This window comes from Odontesthes bonariensis, chromosome 19 (assembly GCF_027942865.1).
Source record: "Odontesthes bonariensis isolate fOdoBon6 chromosome 19, fOdoBon6.hap1, whole genome shotgun sequence".
Classification (NCBI taxonomy): Eukaryota; Metazoa; Chordata; class Actinopteri; order Atheriniformes; family Atherinopsidae; genus Odontesthes; species Odontesthes bonariensis.
Genome location: NC_134524.1, coordinates 7,536,044 through 7,559,281, shown reverse-complemented (window position 1 = coordinate 7,559,281; position 23,238 = coordinate 7,536,044). Strand labels below are relative to the sequence as shown.

Sequence of the window (23,238 nt, the reverse complement as noted above, 5' to 3'; positions counted from 1 at the left end):
TTTGTTGAAGGGACAGTTCATAGATTATTTTATTGTTTTTGGAGGAATCTTATCGGTCGTTCCAAAGAGTCAAAACAACCACCAAGAGACTAAACAGCCACAAAAACAGGCAAAATGACCAGAAAGATACATAAGGTGACAAAAAAATGATAGAAAACAACCAAAAAGAAGAAGAAGATACCAACAAAAGACACAAAACAACCAAAAAAAGAAGAAGATACCAACAAAAGACACAAAACAACCAAAAAGAAGAAGAAGATACCAACAAAAGACACAAAACAACCAAAAAGAAGAAGAAGATACCAACAAAAGACACAAAACAACCAAAAAGAAGAAGATACCAACAAAAGACACAAAACAACCAAAAAGAAGAAGATACCAACAAAAGACACAAAACAACCAAAAAGAAGAAGAAGATACCAACAAAAGACACAAAACAACCAAAAAGAAGAAGAAGATACCAACAAAAGACACAAAACAACCAAAAAGAAGAAGAAAATACCAACAAAAGACACAAAACAACCAAGAAGAAGAAGAAAATACCAACAAAAGACACAAAACAACCAAAAAGAAGAAGAAGATACCAACAAAAGACACAAAACAACCAAAAAGAAGAAGAAGATACCAACAAAAGACACAAAACAACCAAAAAGAAGAAGAAGATACCAACAAAAGACACAAAACAACCAAAAAGAAGAAGAAGATACCAACAAAAGACACAAAACAACCAAAAAGAAGAAGAAAATACCAACAAAAGACACAAAACAACCAAGAAGAAGAAGAAAATACCAACAAAAGACACAAAACAACCAAAAAGAAGAAGAAGATACCAACAAAAGACACAAAACAACCAAAAAGAAGAAGAAGATACCAACAAAAGACACAAAACAACCAAAAAGAAGAAGAAGATACCAACAAAAGACACAAAACAACCAAAAAGAAGAAGAAGATACCAACAAAAGACACAAAACAACCAAAAAGAAGAAGAAAATACCAACAAAAGACACAAAACAACCAAAAAGAAGAAGAAGATACCAACAAAAGACACAAAACAACCAAGAAGAAGAAGATACCAACAAAAGACACAAAACAACCAAAAAGAAGAAGAAGATATCAACAAAAGACAAAAAACAACCAAAAAGAAGACGATACCAACAAAAGACACAAAACAACCAAGAAGAAGAAGAAGATACCAACAAAAGACACAAAACAACCAAAAAGAAGAAGAAGATACCAACAAAAGACACAAAACAACCAAAAAGAAGAAGAAGATACCAACAAAAGACACAAAACAACCAAAAAGAAGAAGAAGATACCAACAAAAGACAAAAAACAACCAAAAAGAAGACGATACCAACAAAAGACACAAAACAACCAAGAAGAAGAAGAAGATACCAACAAAAGACACAAAACAACCAAAAAGAAGAAGAAGATACCAACAAAAGACACAAAACAACCAAAAAGAAGAAAATACCAACAAAAGACACAAAACAACCAAGAAGAAGAAGAAGATACCAACAAAAGACACAAAACAACCAAAAAGAAGAAGAAGATACCAACAAAAGACACAAAACAACCAAAAAGAAGAAGAAGATACCAACAAAAGACACAAAACAACCAAAAAGAAGAAGATACCAACAAAAGACACAAAACAACCAAAAAGAAGAAGAAGATACCAACAAAAGACACAAAACAACCAAAAAGAAGAAGAAGATACCAACAAAAGACACAAAACAACCAAAAAGAAGACGATACCAACAAAAGACACAAAACAACCAAGAAGAAGAAGAAGATACCAACAAAAGACACAAAACAACCAAAAAGAAGAAGAAGATACCAACAAAAGACACAAAACAACCAAAAAGAAGAAGAAGATACCAACAAAAGACACAAAACAACCAAAAAGAAGAAGATACCAACAAAAGACACAAAACAACCAAAAAGAAGAAGATACCAACAAAAGACACAAAACAACCAAAAAGAAGAAGAAGATACCAACAAAAGACACAAAACAACCAAAAAGAAGAAGAAGATACCAACAAAAGACACAAAACAACCAAGAAGAAGAAGAAGATACCAACAAAAGACACAAAACAACCACCATATGTGTCAGACAGCTACTGAGATATGACAACAAAAGAGCCTCAGACTGACTATGTGGACAAACTATCCCACAAAAAGAGAAAAAAAAGACGACAAAGACACTGAAAATCACAGAGGAAGATAGAGAAATGCCTTTTTAGTGATTCAACACAACCATTTTTCTGAATGAGAAACTAGCGGATCCCTTTGGAGCTTCCTATCAGCACGTGGAGGCTGAACTGAAGAAGGAGTTTGTCTCTTTCCCTGCTGTGCTGAGGGGACAGTCCCTGACTTTGGAAAACCTCTCGCTTAGACAAATTACCTATTGATTTGGGCCTTTGATCTGTTGTATTGACAGCAGTCAGCAATCCATTTATCAAGATGGAGACCGGCATTCGTGACATTAAAAGAGTGCTCCATCGACCGTTGTCAGTTCATGTCAGGGATGCAAATGTGACCTCGAGTCAAGCAGAGAGATGCGTTTCAGTTACTGGAGTTTGAGTCAAAATGAGACGAAAACCTGGAAAATACAATGAAAAAAGTGTTCATTTCTTTTAGGGAGAATAGCTGTGGTCAGTTAAATGGCAAATATCCACAAATTAACAATTTACTAGGGCTGGGCAACGATTAAAATGTTTAATCTAATTAATCACATGATTTCCCTGATTAATCACGATTAATCGCATTTGTACGCAAAATCCAAAAATGAATCCAAAAGTAGTGTATAGCGTTTAGCATTTAGTTTTATTTTAAATGTGCTGCCATATGAATGAAAGTGCCATAACATTTTTTGTGCAAACACACTTTTAACATCAGCATCTTTCTGTAGTTTTTATGTAGAAGCCTCGCTCCACTGTCTGTTTCCTTGAATGACTTGCTGCTATCAGTTGTGTGTTTTGCCTTGAAGTGATATTTTAGACTGGAACTACTACGCTGAGAAGACAATTCAACTTGGCAGTGTTTACAGATGACTTTGGTTCTGTCGACTCCGCCGTCTGGAGGAACTTTAAAATGAAAACGGCCGAGTAAAAGTTCCGTACCCTTCTCCATGTTTGGTGGATCTGCGAATTACTTTCTTTTCCGGTTCCGCAGCAGACAGCAACAGACTTTTACAAAATAAAAGCCTGGGAGCAACAGACTTTTACAAAATAAAAGCCTGTGAGCAGCAGACTTTTACAAAATAAAAGCCTATGAGCAACAGACTTTTACATCTTCTGATGTCACAAAGCTCATATCATCTCAAACTGGTTTCCTGAACATGAACAGTGAGTTCCCTGCACTCCAATGGCCTCCACAGTCAGATCTCAGTCCAACAGAGAACATTTGGGATGTGGTGGAACCAGAGATTGGCATCATAGATCTGCAGCAACTGCCTGATGCTTTCATGTTGATATGGAGCAAAATCTCTGAGGAATGTTTCCAACACCTTGTTGAAAGTATGAAGAATTAAGGTACCTTTTACCAGCAGGTACCTGATAAAGTGGCCCCATGTTGTCAGTCATCATTTTGTTTGTGTGTGTTCTCTCCAGAAAGTTTCCATCAGATCAGCGTAAAGACGACAGTATGCCGGGCTGTGCTGGATGATGATGTAACAGAGGTCAGCAGAGGTCCAAATAATCCCCGTCACACACACACACACACACACACACACACACACACACACATGCCTGAATGCTTGCACGTTGTCCCCACAACAGGAGCAGCAGAGCGCAGCGTGAACTCACAACACACATGATGAATTAGTGATGGGCGGCTCTGAATAATGAATACTTCGTATTATTCTTTCTCTTCTGGACTGGAAGCAGAAGGATGGACGCGATGACACGGCAGCCCGATGGAGTCCTGACACTCGCTCGCAGTATGTGGCTGTGAGGTGAGACGTGGCTCGTTGCTGTATGACACGGTTTTTTATGGCTCTCTGGCAATCAAACATTATTCACAGTGGGCTGTTAGGGACATAAATACTCAGGTCTGGATGTGGATCATCATCCTAAAGCAAACATTTCTGTGAGAACTTGGCTTGATTTGACCTGAGAAATGTCTTTCTTTGTTTTATTCTGTACAAACAGAGCTGATTTGATGTGTTTTTGTTTAGGTTAAAACGTGATCTGAATGCAGAAAAATGCATTTTAATTCACTGCCTTGAATAAAACTCTTATCTCGGTGTTGAAAAAGTGCTCAAAGGTTCGATAAATACACCAAAAATGAAATGCGCCAGTCTTTTTGTGTGTTTTTGTCAGCTCATTCTTTTACTCTGGCTCACTCATCCAAGTTTATCTCTCATTACACCCTAAAAACAGTTTTTCATCAGGCTTATTTGCAGTATTTCTGCAGGGAAGATAGATAGATAGATAGATAGATAGATAGATAGATAGATAGATAGATAGATAGATAGATAGATAGATAGATAGATAGATAAATACTTTATTCATCCCAATTTGGGAAATTGTTTTGTTGCAGCAGCATACAGTAAAAGATATGAAAACAATTAAAGTAAAAACAATCAAATAGAATAAAATAAAATAAAATAAAATAAAATAAAAATAGTGAATAAACATTCGCTATATACAAATCTACAGTATGAAGATTTTTTTTTTTTTTATTGTTTTTTTAGGAGAGACTTCAAGCCTATTGAGCTTGCTTTCTACTCAGGACTAAAGTTGAGACTCGCTTCACTCTGATGAGATTAAACACTTTTTCCTCTGCTTCTTTATCTTCTTTCACACATCAATCTGTCGGATTTATTTAGCAATGACTTGTGGGGGGATCTTGAAATTCAACTAAGTGTGAAACAGGATCTGAATTATTAGCTAATTTTGTTTTGTTTTAGAGGGGTCACTATCAAAATCTATAGAGAAATCCTTTGATTTTAGTTGTAATTTAGCTCACTTTGTGCATATTCCTACACACGGTTGTGTTCCTTTCGAGTGTATTGTGTGCAAATGGACTGAAAAGGAGCTTTACCGGTTAAAAAAGTCGTCTGGGTGGCAGCGAAAATTGCTGAAAGACTTGAATTTATCATTCAGTATGGCACCATAGCATCACTGTAAAAACAAACCTAACTCGATGAGCTCAAGCTGAGGGAAAACCGCTCTGCTGAGGTGCGTTTCTTCCTTTGAACGCTCGTGTTTTGACCTACATTTGTGGGTGCAGAGCTGATCTGTGCTCACTGACAACAGATTTTAGAGCAGTTTCTTCACCCATGCAGCTGATTTTCAACACGTTAAGATCCTGACCGTTTAATATCAAATCAAATCAAATTTATTTGTATAGCACATTTCATGTACAAAACAATTCATAGTGCTTCACATAAAATTAAAGTATTGCAGCTTTACAGGGTTTCAGCCAGATTTCTTAGGACTTTTTCATTCTTTTTAGCTAGATATTAGTTAGATTTAATTTGTAGACACAAAAAAAAACCTTAAAGATGGTTTCTCAGTATAAATGTTTCAGGTGAATACTCTTGTAGTGGCTATTCATCCTCTTGTGTCAATAATCAAAACTAAAAGAATGTCAAAACCATAATAAACTAAATTAAATCAAACGGCCACTGAGACACAGAGGGAGTGAATTTACGCAGGTAAAATGAGTCCATTGTCCAGGCAAAAAAATTAGGTTTCTTTAGGTTTATTGCTCCAACTGCAAGCAAGCAAACAAACAGGCAAACAAACAAAGAACAAAGGGCTTTGCCGCCTCTCTTGCCCTGGTAGGAAACCATTAGCCCTCCCAGGTGCCTGCTCACCTGTGACTGCCTGCCCATCTAAGTAAACTCTAACCAGTGCTTTCAGAATAAAAGCATAATTAAATACCCAAATTAACTCAAACAATACTAAATATCATAAACAACCAAAAAAAGATGTATTCTAACTAAACCTACAAAATATAACTAAATAATAAGTGAGCCGAATATTACAAAATAACAAATAATAATAGTAATAAAAATAATAATTTATTTATATTGCACCTTTCATACACAAAATGTAGCTCAAAGTGCTTTACAAATAAGATCAATATACAAAGTAAATAAAGTAAAATAACTACAAGAATAACAAAATAGAACAATAGAACATGTTGGGGGGGGTAGAGTGAGGAGGAAATATATATAAATGAAAAATGAATTTACCAATAAAATAGAGAAACAATAAATGTAATATATAAATAGTAATACTAAGCAGCTTCACCCGTCTTTTTATATTTCATTTTAGGAATATTTAATAAAGTAGCACCTGATAGCTCCCACAGCTCTGGCTAACAGCTGATTTTTCCTAATAACAACCAATCACCTCAGCTTCAACATATTTTGTCCTTGCTCTGTTTACCGATGGATAAAGCCGACATTAAAGAAGGCAGAAGGGGGGTAATCACCGGGAATAACGCCTTATGATCCGAGTGTGTGCACTACGTAGTGTGTATAGATGAGTGCACGGCCTGTGCATGCGCCCCCACAGGTGCATTTTTTTGTGATGATCACGTGGGGACACGCCCCGCCCCGCCGCCTCCAATAAAGCACAGCAGAAGTCACCGCACCATTTCCTTCAAGCAGCCAAAGCGCAGCCGAGCAGGCAACCGGAGAAGCGGCGGCGAGGACGTAAAACAAAACCACACGAGCCTGCGTGCGTGCAGGCGGGCGGGCGCTCAGAGATGATGAATCAGTAGAATAAAGTGACCGGACGCCGCAGCTGATCGGGACTCTTACCGGAGGACTGTGGAGGTTATGCGTTTCAGAGCAGGCCAGGTAAGTCCGGACCCTCCTCTGCGGGCAAGCACGCGTCTCCGCACGAGCTCTGCCTAGTCGTGCGTCAGCGTTTTCTGCCGATTTTTGTCCAGTGTGCGCGTGCGATTGAGTCAGTGACAGACGAGCCCACAAACTCGGCTCAGTTTGACATCCATAATTTACAAACCGCAGTCCGGCTGTGGAGGGGGGGCTGGCATCAGGATCCCAGGGGCTGCACGCGCGCGCGCACGCACGAGCGAACGCTATGGGGGTTTGTAAGAGACCCCCCCCCCCCCATGATTGAGTTTTAAATGCCGTCTGCTTGATTGCATCAAATGTAAAGGCCGACTGTGTGGGCAAAGTGCACGCACGCACGCACGGTGATATCGTGCTGTATTCACGGCTCTTATCAGCGACCAACGGGTTCTGTTAACTGACTGAAATTTGGACCTTAAAATATCCGAGGAAGGGCTCCATGACACCGGTTTTCAGGCTTAAGCACATTTTTTTTTTTTTTTTACAGTCGCTCTTCAGCTCATTCATGCCTTTAAAGCTCGCGCCCGATGTGTAATTATTTGCAGTCACAGCCATCACCACCCCGGCGGCAGCAGCCGGAGTTTTTAGAGCAGGAGACTGTTCGCATCACTTTATGATTTGGTGAATTAACGCCCCTGTGTCCGCCCCCCTCTCCGTTTTCCCTCCTCAGTTTCTATAGGCTGCTGCGCCACTGAGGCAGCTCTGTGCACGCTGGAAACCCGGGAGTCAATTGGTGGAACCCGGAAGGGAGCCCCGGCCCTTTTTCCCACTGCAGGACCAAGCGGATTTTTGAGGAAACGGAGCAGCAGCAGGAAGATAAAACGCCCCCGGGGCCCGCGCGGCATGAGGGGCTTCACCCAAACTGCGCTCTGACTCTGCAGGATGCGCCGCTGCAGCTGCGCGCTGTGCTGAAGACGCAAAGCTCGTCCTCAGTCCCGGACCTGTGAAGGAATTTGACAGCAGGAATCCGTCCGAAGTGGTCGCCGCGCACAGCTGCAACACCCCCCCTCCGGGGAGCCCCGAGCTGTGGCCGTGGAGCGGGCAGCGGAAATGTAAACAGAAGTCGGGCTGGATTTTAAACTACGCACACGTCCCACGTCCTCCTCCCGCCTCCTACTCCTCCCGGGCCGTCCGAGATGGAGATGGAGAGGGTCGAGCCGGAGCAGGCGGGAGAGGCAGAGCCGCCCATGCACAGCGTCCACGGAACCAACCGGATCAGACCGTCCTCCTACCGGGCCCTGCGCAGCGCCGTGTCCACCCTGGCGCGCCTGGACGACTTCAGCCGAGAGAAGATCGGCGCCGGCTTCTTCTCCGAGGTGTTCAAGGTGAGTCAAACTGTCATTGTGAGCCATTTCTGCCTTTATGACGCACGTGCAGGTGCTGAGGAGATGAATATTTGGAAACAGGCCTTTCAACCTGGTCTTTATTTAAGATAAAACAGAGTAACTTCTTTATAGTCCTTTATATAGTATATTCTTTAAAGTGGCTTCCATGGCAACCAAACCATCCTGGACTAAACACACTTGACTGATTTTTAAAAGTCTGAATGCTCAGAAAAGGAAGTTTGAAGATTGAGTTTTATTTCTGAAGAGTGGCGTCATGGTGGAAATGTACACCTGCCCACAGACACCGGACACACGCCGCGTGTTTTTGGGTGTGTAAGTGGATACCGTCAGGACAGGAAGGCCGGATCACGGCACGTGGAGGTAACCCAATGCTCTGCCCTCTGTGTGGACCGGCAGCCTCCCTCCCTGCCACACCGCTGCTCACCTGTATGGAGCCTAATGGCGGGGAACGCCTCATTAATGATGGCTTTGGCGGTGCCACAATGCAGAGTCGCTGACCGTGGAGCAAATTGGGTCACATGAGAGGTGGTGAAAAGCTTTTTCGAATTGGCTTTAAGCTGTTGCTCCTGCAGAGTTTGGCTGATGTCTGAGGATCAAGTGGAGAACAGTTAGAGGTCTTTTTATGGCAGCACTCCCATCCTCTTTAGATTTCCACTAAACTGTATCGCATCTATAAATAAATTAAAGCAGTTTGTATCATTAAAAATGTATTTCTTGGTGCTTGACCTTATTCATTGTAGTTGCTCATTATACATATACATGTTTGCAGTCGCATTTCTTTTAAATATGCTTCTTTTTTAAATTCTGTGGCTGGTTTTTCCCAAAGGGGGGAGTTTTATCTGACATATTCGATCTTTTCTCACATTAACACATCACTTTGGGTTCACTATTGGAGCATTTTTGGATTTATTTTGATTATAAGTTGCTGTAAATTTGACGTATTTCACTTGTCATGTTCAGGATATTAAGAAAATGCCTGAATTTCCCCCCTCCCTCCCTCAAAAAAACAGCTTTTGATATTAGAATTGGAGATAATTGGAGCTGTGCGGGCAGTTGAGTTGACAGATGTACCCCTCTGTTTTTATTGGCTGGCTTTATTTCCCAACTTGCGTGCACGGAAATGTTATTTTTTCAGCTTTGCAAAAGGCTCATTATGATTTATTATTGGTCCGTGGAGTACAGTTTTACAGCAGGTGAGATCACGCAGTTTACTCTGTTTAAGGGCAGCACGGACACGCATTCCTCTGAATCTTCTGTTGTTGTGAACGTGTTTTAATTCGGAGTTTGCCTCGTTGTTGTTCTGACTGACTGGAGATTTAAAGATGCACCGCTGGGCTTCAGAGGAGAGTGGTGCACACATCCCTTTTAAATATGTTTCAGCTTGATGATGAGAGAAATCAACATGATGAACACTGATTTTTATATTATCGTTTAATCTTTTGACACCACACTCGTGTCATGTAGTAACATGTTAAAATTGAGACTTTCTTTTAGGTTTGAAGTTTATCGTCTTCTTGCAGCACATTAAGGGTGTCATGCGTCAGTCTAAGACTGAATTCGTCGATCTTGCTCTAGTTGGGTGTTTTAACATGTTGTAGATATGACCTCATTATGTTATAAAATGCTTTTAGGCATTGTGAAACCACAGAAAATGTTCATTTTCCTCTAAAGTAGAAAAACTGGCAACATAATCATCATGTTAATGTGTTAAAAAGATCATTTTCTTTAAGAGAATGTTGCTTTAACATGGAGATAGACGCTTTCTTTACAATCAGCAGCAATAAAGATGGATGACTTCTGCAGGGACCAAAGGGAGTAGAGATGATGTGTATTTTTTTTATTTTTTTTTATTCTAACCCTTCTTACCTGCTGTTTCTCATGTTGGCATAAAGCTCCTAAACTTTCACCCCCTCCCACAAAAAAAAGCCAATCGCAGCTGGTTCTTCACTCTGATAAAAATGGATTTATTCCACTAAAGAGAAAAGAGATGTCAGATTAAGGAGGCCACGTTTCTGTTCTCAGATTGAATGAACAAGCTGTGCAGTGGTGACTAACGAGGACCTTTTTAACCAACTTTTTCTGAGTTTTGGTGGATGTTCATGTCAGATTACAGATGTTAAGTCCTCTCTACATTAGCGGGGTGATCTGGCTGTGTTTGAGCCTGAAGCGACCAAAGTAAAAACTTCAGGCCACTCCCTCCTGTTTGCCCTTTGAATGGAACAAATGAGCATGCAAATGTCACCATGTTTGCAGCCGGCGGGTCAAGTTGGCACTTAGACTCGGACCGAGCTCGTCCTTTGACAGTGCAATATAAATGCAAAGTTGTTAGCTGGGCTATCGGTCACTTTAAAAGCTTTCTGACGCGGCCGACTGAACATTAGCTTCTGTGTCCTGTTGGAGCTCAGAGTAGGGAAAGATCAGACTTCTGTGCGGGGAAGAACCTTTATTAGATTTATTCTTCAGTATAATTTACATTGGAGCTTTGAAATGGATGCTGTGCACTGTGTGATAAAGGCTCTGAGTGCAGATCAATGGAGGCTCGCTGCAGGCCGACAGGCAGCCGCTCACTTCTTCACTCTGTAATTGTGCAATCTGCAGGAAAAAAAAGAATAAATAAATGAGGAGGATGGAAAAGAAAGGAGTGTCAAAACTAATCCTTCAGGTTTTCTGTCCTCCTTCAACCTCTGAAACCTGAACGTTCAGAAGCAATAAAACTCTTCAGTCGGAGACGAGCTGCAGCATCTGTCAACAGCCTTGTTAACTACAGGAAGCGATTATGTGTTCGCTGTTTCACAGGGCTGCAGGGTTTTCTTTTAACAAACAAATGTGATCCATTTCTAATTGGATTATACGTCCAGCTGTTTAACGCTGATACACTTTTAGTTTGTTAAATGTGGAGCTGCAGCCTGTTGGCTCAGCCAAAGGTAACAAACACTGCTTAATGTGTACTTCTTTAAAAACTGTGAGACTGACACGTTTTTACCAGAGATGGGACCAAGTCACACGTGCAAATCTTGTGTAAGTCTCAAGTCTTAGCTTTCAAGTCTCAAGTAAGTCCCAAGTCATTTTTTCTTGGGAAAGTCAAGTCACCTTATTATTCAAGTCATCGTGTCTCAAGTCAAGTGCCGAGTCTTTAACTTCCGAGTCGTGTTTCAAGTCTTTTATTTTTTGTCAAGTCATCAAAACAGCAACTTGAGTCCAAGTCGCAGTGACTTGAGTCCCCATCTCTGGTTTTTACATAGAAAAGTAGACTTCATTAGCTTTAAACGCAGCCAGATTTCTTAAAGAAGTTTCAATTGCATTAAGATCATCGGCTGGAGGGACCTAATGAGTTTTCCCAACCTCACACTGTTTGTTTTATTATGTTTTGGAGGCATCTAAAGGTAACGTTTCTTTACAAATAAAATGAATTATTCTCCCCTTTTTTTATTTATTTATTTTTATATATATATATATACACACACACACTTTAGCTGGTCAACTCGGTAAAGAAAGCTATTGGAGAGGACTGGGTGTAAAAGTATCTGTGCAGTTAGATGGGACAGAATAGACGTTTCTTTGTTGAGTTTCACCCTTTAAGAACATATTAATCGTATGTTGGGATGCAAACCGGATGCGATGGGCACGCTGGGGGTTATGTAGTCTGTTCAAGAGGATCTTTTTTTTTTTAAGCTTGACTCCGACCACACACAAGAAACTTGAGAGAAAACACTTGACTTGCATTTTGACTCTCAGACGCCCACATTTCTGTCGTCTGGTCTGCAGTTGGACCCGGGACAGCTGGAAGGCTTCTGATCTCTCTTTTAGACGCCATCACGTCCCTAAAACGCACACCTGCTGCCAGTCGGTTAATAACGCCTGAAAACTCGTATTCTAATTCTTTCATCACATAGTGGCTGACATGATGAGCTGCTGCTTATATGGCCAATATTTCACCGATGTTCTTGTTCTGGCTGTTTCTGGACCGGTCAATTACAAATGGGTAAATCGTAACTTCTGAGTTTAGACGGTTTTAGGAGAAAGATATTCTTGTCCGACAAAACCTTAAAGTGCCGGTTGAGCATTATTAACTTGTTTATTTCTTCACATGAGCAGAGGTGATAGAGTAGCCAAAAATTGTACTCAAGTAAAAAGTAGTCATGCAAATAATTACTTGAGTAAGAGTAAAAAAAGTGCTCGGTGAAAAAACTACTCGAGTACTGAGTAAATGTTGAGGAATATCTGATTTATTTGTTAACACAAGCATTTAATCAGACAGACAAAAATACTAAATAATCATCTTTAGGCAAATTAGAGTTCATCCAATCGATAAAATAAATTTTAATGAATTACAAAATAGCTTAAATTAAAATAATCCAGGTAAATTCAAGAACTTCAATTAAAAAATGTTTAAAACACATGTAACCGATATGCAACCTAAAAAACAAACATTCATCTATCCATGGGGAAAAAAAACGAGTTTAGGAAACTTACCGCTACATGTTTCCTCAAGTTAGATGTTGTTTCTGCTGAAATGTGCGTTTGTTTTGGTTGACACAGAAGACACATAAAGTAGCTGCTGTTTCTCACTCTTTGTAAGGTAAACATGCTTTCAGTATGAGGCCTCGTCTGCGTCTTCATTTCCCACCGTTGGTTCTGACATTTTTCATGTTTCTTTGTTTGCGACGACTGCTAATGCTAAAGCTAACCCGTCCCGCCGCTGAGATTGAGTATGGTCACGTGACCAGACTGCACGGCTACGTCTGATTGGTGAAACACAGTCAGGTGGTAGAGCCTTTGGCGGAAGTCTCTCTCTCTGTCAGAATAAAACATTAAAATGAGGTGTACGCGGGGGGTAGAATACCAAAGAGGTAAGAAGAAAAGTAACCAGCTCATTGTAGCCTAATGTAGCGGAGTAAGAGGACAGTTTCTGCTGCACACATCTACTCAAGTAAAAGTATAGAGATTTAAAACTACTCCTAGAAGTATAATCTGTTCAAAAACTTACTCAAGTAAATGTAACTCGTTACTACCCACCTCTGCACATGAGTAAACCATAGCTAGTGAGATTCCCCACGTCCGTGCGACAGTGAACGCAGAGATGAGGAGAAAAGGGTCGAATGCAAGTCTGAGCAGCTCACTGAAGAGCACATTTTCAGATCTTTGGGGCCCAAAACCAAATGTCAGGGTTGAGTTGGCGGTGACATCAGACAACCAAATATATGCTGTGAAGCGCAGAAAAAGTTCCTGCTTTATGTTTTTAAAGGGAACGCATCCCAAATTCCTCAAGAAGCTTTCTTTTTTTTTTTTATGTCTATTTCTAATTGTTAAATCACAGCTGTTGTTCTCAGACCCTGAAAAGTGGGTTTGCAAACCTTTGACTCCCATAACGAGCTCCCTTGTTGCATACAGTGCAAGTTTTATTCAAACATAAAGGGTGATATTTGTTTGGTACTGTATGTTGAATTCATTTTTGGGTTTTTTTTGAGCAACACACTGTTGAAGCTGAGTCACCAGCACTGCCACAGAACTCAATGATTTATATTCTGAAAAATATCAGCGTTGGGCCTTTGGCTGTGACAGTTGGTGTTTGCAAAGGACTAGCGTGCATTATGGTAATGAGGGGGTTGGCGGAAAGATGGACAAACGAGGGGTGTTTGGTTGTCTCTTTGCATCATGTTCCGATGATGAGCTCTGGGAGAAGCTGGATGAAGAGGGGATTTGAGCAGAATACTGTCTCCATAATTAAGGAGTTAACGTGTGCGTGTCAGCTGCTTGTGACAGAGACATAATGCGAAGAAAATGTGTTTCCAAACACTGCTCGTGTGTGTTTCTGTGTGCAGATCCACTTCTGATCTGCTGCAGCGGAGCAAAGATTCGGCTCGTTTAGCGACACGACGACAATCTGGCTGCTTAAATGTGGGGATTTTCTGCTTATTTCTCTCTTAGTGTCAGTTTAATCTGATTATTTCTTGGTTTGGGGCTGATTTATTCACATTTATTACACATTGCATTTCTTTTTTCGCCATTTTCTGACGCTCTGGTAATTAATTGGCCCACTCATACATTTGATTTATGTTGTCTGGCATGCGTTGTTGTTGCTAAGAAAAGCTTTTGTTGCAGCTTGTCGCTTTCATTTAAGCGGGCGACACTCCCTGAAACCCGGAGAGATACTGATTGTTTAAGCCGTGAAGTGCTTGGAATCCACCAGCGGGGCGTGTTGAGATGTGACCGGCTTTTAGGAAATCCCGACTGCTGGAAGGTTTTTCTTTTTTTCAGTTTTGGAAAGCTAAAACGACAACAAAGGCGAAGGGAAAACAAACTGATCCTTAGAGTTTCATGCACACAAACCACGATCCATCATCGGCTGTCTGCTGCGCGCCTGTGATCTGTTTGGGATTAGGAGGCTGTGCTCGTGTTGCTGTTGGATGCTGGTGTTGGAATGGGAGAGCCAGTGCAGACTTGATCATCAGAGCCTTGGTGTTGCACTTTCCCATCATTATTGCCCCCTCCCCCCCCCCTCCCCCTCCTGTGTGGCTCCAGTCACAGCCTGCTCTGCTGCCACTTGCTGCACAAGTATTTAGTTTAGTTTGTGCTCTGCACCGTTGCACAAACACGAAAGTGCTGAGCCGGTCGTGTGCCTGTCTTTACTTGAACCGCTCCGATTATTGCTGGAAACAGTTAAAGGGATAGTTTGCCTCTTTTGACATGAAGCTGTATGACATCCCATATCAGCAACATCATTTATGAACATTTTCTTACCCCCTGCTGCGTCCTGTGAGCAGAGTTCCAGCCTCGTTTTGGCGTTGACGAAGGTAGTCCGGCTAGTTGGCTGGGGTCCCGAAAGTAAAGCGTTTTGCTTCTCAAAACAATATGCGTTAAAAAGAGTAATACATTTGCATCACAAAACCGTTCCTTCAGAAAAAGTCAGACCTCAGAATCGCTTGGCACTATTTCTTTCTCCCTTCGTATCACTTCGTGCTGTGTAAACCGTGCAGACCGAGCAGCAAACACCGTAACAGGTGCGGCTATCGCTAGGTAGCTGAAAGCATTGATATGAAGGGAGGCAAAAATGGTGCCAAGCGATTGTGAGGTCTGACTTTTTCTGGAGAACGATTTTGTGATGCAAATGTATTACTCTTTTGAACGCATATTGTTTTGAGAAGCAAAACGCTTTATTTTTTTAAACCCCAGCCAACTAGCCGGACTACTTTCATCAACACCAAAACGAGGCTGGAACTCGGCTCACAGGACGCAGCAGGGGGTAAGAAGATGTTCATAAACGATGTTGCTAATATGGGATGTCATACAGCTTCATGTCAAAAGAGGCGAACTATCCCTTTAAATTGGACAATTGTGCAACACCTCTTTTTTCTTCTTCAGGTTATTGCACACATGCTGGCAGCTCTTAGCTGAACCTCGAGCAGGGCCGCTCCCCTGCCAGAGCATAAACAAATGGCCCCGCGTTGGCGTCGGCATCTTTCCTCCATCGCAGAGATGGTGAAACGTGTTTGTGGTGGAGCTGAGCCTGGTTGTGTTTTCCCTTAAATCTGTCCCATCTTGCCTTTTTTAAAAGTCAGGTCTATGGAACACCAAAGCAAACATTTACTCACTGCTCTCGTGGTGTAGAAGCAGGGTATGAAATTAAGAAAATATTTTGGGGGCAATTTTGGCCCCCACAGTCCCAAAAGTGGGGGCATTTTCAAAATGTTTGGGGGCCATCAAAAAAAAAAAAAGGAACTTAGATCTTCAAGTTATTTTTAGATTTAAATGCACAACGTCATAATTACTTTGCCGTCTGCCAACCCAAATAAATGTAAAGCTTGCCATTTCTTTTACTGAGAGAAGTGTGGAAGTAGTAGCTACAGACAGAAAACAGGAGAAAGCCGTAAGCAAACTGACATCAGTATTGGTTTGATTTAAACAAGTTTAGCCTACTATGAGAATGAGAACAATACTGGTAGGCTGCCTGGCCTCTCATAAACATAAAAGTAAGCTGAAAACCTAGGGCTGAGCACCCCCTCTGACTCTAAATCGACTCTATAGATCACACGTTCTTTACTTAAATAATGAAGGACTGCTTTTAATTACGACTTGGCAGAGACCTTAACGTGCTATTCATGCGTTTCCCATGAATAGCCTACCACTAAAGCCAGAGCTAAAACTCGGGAGCGGAGCAGGATATAATGCGCATGCACGACGTTGCTAGGCAACGTCGTGTATACAAAGCAAGAGTATAGGTCGGTTTTTTTGCACATTCTGCACGAGGAACACGAGAAGTGACACAGTCCAAACTACAACAACTCAACTATGGTGTCGAGTCGATGCTAGCCTAACGCTAAGGCCACTGTCTACATCCTGCAGCAACATACGGCTCTCAGTGTTTGCCTAAGAGCCGTATGTTGCTGCAGGATGTAGACGGTGACCATAGCTATCAACTCGACACCTTAGCTAACGAGCCACACAAAAGATGTGATGAAGTCTTAAAAGTTAGCGTCTGTTGTCACTTACCATAAGCGAAACGGTGGTGTTTCGTAGTCTGGTGACGGTGTGCATTGTATTTTTTGACCTTTGTTTTTTGCGCATTTTCACAAAATACGCTCTTAAATTTGATACGACTTGGATGGAAACCCAACTACTCCCGTCGCTCGCTTAGTAATCGTTTATTTGCATTCCATCAGGAGAATAAAGATACGCGACGGTAAATTAATGAAAATAAAAATTGTAGTTTAATGTGACATTATAATAATGTACAAATATTTGTTTCAAAAACTTGGGGGCAATTTTGGCCCTTCGAGCATGAGTTATTTATTTATTTTTTGGGGGGGCCCATTTTAGGCTAAATTGGGGGCCAAGTGGCCCTCAATAATTTCCGACGCTGTGTAGAAGCAACATTTGGTCCCTCCCGTCCTCCCTGCACAGCTTTTAAAAGTCCTTATTTCACTTTTACTTTTTAACTTTGGAGTTAGTTGGCATGAACGCGTGTCTTATGATCCAATATTAAGCTGACAGCGCTCAGAGTGACGCCTCTCGTTGGAATGCGATTCCACTTGAGTGTCGAATAACCACCTGTGGTTGGGTCGCACTTCCTTTATGCTAATGGCAGCGTAGCCTACATTTCTGTCCTGTCTTATAACTAAACTGTCCTGCAGCTTCCATCTTTCTCTTTGGGAGCTCATCCTTCGTTTTCAGTAAAGCTGAAGTTATAGAACCCGGGTTTTAAGAACTGATCTTTTTTTATTTTATTTGATCAGTTTTTCTGACTCTTTAGCCCTCTGACACTCGGGCACATTGAGTTTCATCGGGTATAAACGTGTTTTGAGACACATTAAGTGAGTATTTTGGTCTCATGTGTTCTAGCAGACTAACATACTTGGTTCCTGTCCTGTAAACATGCAGCCACGTGGGGTTTATACCCCCTCCCCTGCATGCATTCACACCTATACTCTCCACTTGCAACCAGCCCGAACGCACAGGTTAATAACTGATATTAACAGGGCCTTAAACAGCAGTATGAACCCTTTGATCAGCACTTGAATAGAATACTTCTGGAGTCTGTAATTACCTGCATTCTTCAGGTTTACCGCCTGCCTTTTTAGTACTGACATTTCAATCAAAGTGATTATAAATTTGTAGCCTGTTAACGTCCTCCACAGTCTGCAAATTTAAGAGGTAACATGGGAGCAGAAACACTCATAATTGGCAATTTTATTGCACGTAAACCCAGTGTGCGTAACATAAGTGTAAAAAGAGAGCCACAGGTTTGAGCGTCCTCCTCTGTGATGCTTTAAGGACATGGCTGTAACGGACCTCCGATCAGCAGGTAGTTTGTTCCACACATGTGGATCTCGGTAACTGAGAATTGGATTTAATCCTCGGAACGGCTAAATTAAAACAGCACTGATGGAGGAACTTGTCTTCAACTGAGAACTGATGACTTTATAGCCCCAACTGATCCACTTTTATCGTGCGTCAGCCAACCGAACAGAAGCATAAACTCTCCTTAATGAAAGGAAGACTTGTTTTAATGCGAGTCTGGATGAAAACATGCTTCTACTTGGCCTTTAGTGACTCCTAATTTTATTTCTGTGAAGGGTTAAGCACTTCTTTTAAAGATAAATTCTGTGTGCATGAACTTAAGTGACTTCCTTATGTGCAGCACCGTGTTTGACGAAAGGTAGGAGGCGGGTCTGGTGTTGTGCAACAGACAGGTGTGTGTGTGTGCCTGTCTTTTACCTGCACTGTGCACCCTCTGGATCAGGTTGTTGGTGCTGGACCCACAGAGCGGGACCCCCCCACACACTGGCTCGCTGATGGGCCCCACTCGGCCACTCTGACTTCTTCACGCTTTAGCAGAGCAGAGACCCGGTTGACGGCTCGAGCTTGGAGTTGTTTTGGAAGTCATTTTCTCCCTTCTTGCAGAGTGAGCGGAGTTCACTCCCCCAGGGGCTGAATTTGCAGTCCATTAACACTTCAGCATATCGTGTTAAACGCATTCAAGCGTTTTATGTTTTTAATTTAACGGCAAAGCAGCTGGTTAAGTGGTGCAAAAGAAGTCATAATTCCACATTTTTAAACGGGGAATCGTTCTGTTTTTATGCCTCCGGGCCAGTGAGGCTGGAAGGACGCGTGTCGGTGTCACAGTAATCCCAGAAACTGATTTTAAAATCGATTCGGGATCAGAAATCTGGCTGCCGCTGATGGGAGGTTGTGCGGCAGCCATGAAATCCACTAAACCCTTTGGAGTTGACCTTCTGTCCGCGGGCAAAGTCACTCGCTGTGCGTTTGTGTGGTCACGCTGAACCGCTCTGCACCTCTGCAGCAGCTTGGGATTTGTTCTGCAGAAACGGAGATTTTTCTCTTTCTGCTTACACTCTGGATTTCCTCCAAGGTGAAAGGACGGCGTGTGGAGCCACAGCGAACATGTGCACAAACAGAGCTACTTTGACTGGGTATCAAGCACTCGATGGAGTCTAAATTTACTCTCATCCGCCAGTGTTTTCTGGACAAAACATGATGCAGAAAGATTGTGGGATGGTTCAGAACTGCAGAATGGTTCCATCACAATGGACAGTTGATCACTTGTTTGTGAAATGTGTTATTTCCCCTTTCTCTCTCTTTCCTTTTAACAATATGAATGTAATGTCTGTGCATTGGTTCAAACAGTGAAGAATGTTGCCCAACCTGTCAAAATATTTAGAAATATTCAGTGTTTCTTTGGCTTTTTCTTAGTTTTGACTGGGTTCAGGAAAGCGTTAAAGTCAGAATCCCTTTAAGAAAGGACATTGAAGTCTTGTTTTTCCTCTGTGTGTTCACGTGTTCCGTCCCACCTCAACCTGACCGGGCGCCGCCCGTCGGGCATCGACTCCGGACTAAATTTAAATGCGTCGCTGAGTCTAAGTTGGTTCAAACCATTAAGAATACTTATTGGTTTTCAAGGCTAAATAAACCATGTGAGAAAATAAAGCCTTGAACATCAAATTTGGTTTCATGGGAACTTTAACTTTAACTGTTTTAGGCTGCAATCATGCATTATAAGTGGATTTATACATTTCACCCAGGACTGTATACTCTGCAGCATTAGAACGCCTTTAAAATAACCATCTTGTTCATTTTATTGAGATCAGATTTGCTGCAGTGGAGCAAAAAAAACCCAATAAAATAGTTTAATTATTCTAGAAAATTGTGGATTTAAGACCGATTTTTACACAGAAATAGTATATGAAGTCATTTTAAACTGGAACAAATGGACCTGTGGTTTATTTCTCAGTGCAGGTGTTAAAAAAAACAAACAAACAAAAAAAAAACCTTGAAATCACAGATCTATTTCAGGCCTTTAAAGAATAAAACCTCCTCCTTCAGTCTCTGAACAGCCGCCTCATCTAGCTGCCGGCTAATGACAGACATCGCTGCGCGTTGGCTGCACGGAGCGAGAGGAAAAGATGCCCGTGACCTTTCCTCTGCTGACGGCAGCACTTTACTCAGCAGAGTATGATTTGAAGCAGTTTTTTTTTTTTTTTTTTTTTTTTTTTTTTTTTTTTTTTTTTTTTGGGTGTGTCTGTGTGTGTGTATAATTGCTCTGAACCGTGGGATAGACTTCATGTAGGCATTCCAGTGGCACGTCGGCGTGTGGAAGACACGCCGCACATATTTGGTGGGGACGATGCACTCCGGCTCCCTGTTGAGTCAGACTCTCAGCCTGTGGGTGACGAGTGGAAGCTTGTTTGTTTGGAGGCTGAAATCTGTCGGGACAAAACAGCTGGGTCAAACAAGGCTGCAGTTCCAACCACTGCTGCATCAGCAGTTGGCACATGTCCGCCTGCTGTGTGTGTGTGGCTGTTAATCACAGGAGAGTGTAAGCAACGCAAGTTTATCTGTTCAGCACAATTCAACAACAAGGTGATTCAGAGTGCTTTACAGAGACATTAAAACAGTAGAAATAAAAAGCATGATTTAAATTTTAAACAAAAAAGAAATAAATAAGAACAATAGATAAAATCAGTTAAAATGTGATTAAGTTTTGAAACAAGCTTCAGATTTGGAGCTTTATTCAGCTGAAAATAGGTGTCTTCAGCCTGGACTTAAACACACTGAGTGTTTCAGCTGATCTGAGGCTTTCTGGGAGTTTGTTCCAGACATGTGGAGCATAGAAGCTGAATGCAGCTTCTCCATGTCTGGTTCTGACTGGGAACTGATAGAAGACCGGATCCAGATGACCTGAGGGGTCTGGAAGGTTCATCCTGGGTCAGGAGGTCACTGATGCATTCTGGTCCTGGACCATTCAGAGCTTTAAAGAGCAGCATCAGAACTTTTTCAGGTTCAAGCAGGTTCTTTTTACAAATATATTCAGAGTAAAGTGACAACAAACGTGATTTTTGAAGTGTAACCAGTCCAGGACCACCTTTTGTTTCCCAGAGTAATCGGTGCTAAAGGGAGCAGGAGGCGGCTGTTTCTTGCTGCAGAGCTTAATCCTACCTGCCTACACGAGCGTGCATCATCTTATAATCGCCGTGGAGACAGTCCACGCTCCAGCTGCATGTTTAAGCTTCTGCTCGTGCCTCCTTTACATGGGCGCTCGTACATGCATGAGGCACTCACGTGGCTCCTCGGAGAAGATATTTCCCCATTCCCTGAAAAGGATGCCCACTTATTCTTTACAGTCCACGTGTGTGTGTTGATGGCATTAGTCACAGCTCTCTCGTCTGCACTCTAATAGGCTTTGTGGGTTTTTTCCATCGCTCTTCTGATCCGGTGACACTTCAGCTCTGGACTCTGCACTTTGACCCTCACTCGTGCTGCCCCCGCCTCCCTCTGCCATGCCTTCATTACACACTCGCTTCGGTAATGAAGGTGCAACCTGAAACCCTGCCACGCCACTTTGGCTTTATTAGCCAGAAGGAAGTGTGCAGTCGAGCACTGAGGTCACATCTCTTGATTTCAAATGTAAACACTGGAAAGCACCATGCTGTTCCTTACAGGTTTTAGAATGAGCTTTGAAACTGCTTTACATGGTGGTTCTTGGAAAGGATTCAGACGTTTATACTAGTCTTAGTACCTGTTGGGGAACACAACATTTAGATTGCTAGTTAAAGAGGGAACACACGTTTATCTCAAAGCTTCAGCCCAGCTTATTGGACTACAGAATATCATCTGTGCCGGGGATCGTCATCATTTATTTAAACTAAACTCACTTTACTTTCTTAAAGATGCATCACCTTTGCAAAGATGAACTGTTCGTTGACGAGTCTCTATACAGCTTTAACTTCTTTAAAATGTTTTTTCTAACCTTAGTTGTTGGGTTTTGATGGATCATACAGATGCATGTAGATGCAATCAAAAAAAATCAGGACTTCCACAACTGGCCAAACCAGCCCATAAGCTCCTGAGGTGCCAGCTTATTGTTACAACCTGGCTAATGATGGGCGTATGCGCTGTAAGTGGATGTCGAACTTTCCGGGGAGGGGTCTTGGGACCGCATTGTAAATGGAAAGTAATGGTTTTTTTGCATCAATGTAAAAGTTGTTCATGGATCTGATCTCATCATTTGCACCAGACGTCCCTTCAGTTTTACAGCTGGATAAATGGGTAACAGTTGTTATGAAGAGATGAGGTGATTGGCCATTATTCACACGATCAATCACAAGAGGATCCATCTTGCCAGGATTTTAGCTGAGTGCTTGTGGTCGACTCGGAAAACAATCGCCGTCCTATTCGAGCAGCTGTTGGCAGACTGAAGGTTGGACGATGGTCAACAATGGATGGTTCTGTATCAGAAGTAAGGATGTTGGGTCCAATCATTCAGACCATCTGTTCAGATCGTCTCTAATGTCTCAGTTCCACACATTTTTATATGTTTGTATGTGGGTCGACCCTCCATTATCTTTGATAATGTGCAAAATTCCACCTTTTCTTCCCCCTCCAGAATTGACCTTAAGTCCATTGAAATAATCGACCTTTTGGGGCAGGAAGTTGGATAAACAAAGTTGGCACACTGGGTAGCAAACTACTAGCTTTTAAAGTCCAACTATTTGCTGTGTTTTGAACACATCCGACTGGAAGCTGGAGTCATATTTGGCCAACATTGATGTTGAAATGATGCGTATGGAGAGCATGCACAGCTGTTTGTGCATCTTTTGACGTCTAAAGTAGAATTTACAACCAGGCAGACCAACCGCCTGTAAAAGTGTCGCTCGCTCACAGTAATTCTATGTTGAACAGGAAGAAAGCGAACAGCTTAAAACTAATCAGAGGTCCTCATGGCAGGCCTCTTTTTGTAGTTTGGCGTCGGATCCTTAAACCCGTGACATTCCCCGTCAATCTCAGCGGTACTTGATGATTAAATGGCAGCTGCTTGCTTGCCAAACTCTGGTTAACATGGCTGTTTGGTGGGTCGGCACATTGCATTTTGTGTAGTATTGCAGCATGTCGGTACGCCAGCTTTCAACAACTTCTTCGCTAGACACGTCCAACAGTTCTGTGGTCAGAGATGGGACCAAGTCACACATGTGTAAGTCTCAAGTAAGTCCAAAGTCATTTTTTTTTTCTTGGGCAAGTCGAGTCATTATTGCAATTTTACCTGCA

At 41.9% G+C, this 23,238-nt stretch overlaps 1 protein-coding gene across 1 annotated transcript in view; it reads left to right on the top strand.

Moving 5' to 3' along the window:
- Nucleotides 1–6,619: 6,619 nt before the first annotated feature.
- Nucleotides 6,620–23,238, top strand: part of tesk1b (testis associated actin remodelling kinase 1b) — a 31,486-nt gene continuing 14,867 nt past the window's right edge. The window contains exons 1-2 of the mRNA XM_075451265.1: nt 6,620–6,817; nt 7,503–8,157. Of these exons, the coding sequence (XP_075307380.1) occupies nt 7,969–8,157 (189 nt within the window). The 5' untranslated portion in view covers nt 6,620–6,817; nt 7,503–7,968. The remainder of the gene's footprint in view (nt 6,818–7,502; nt 8,158–23,238) is intronic.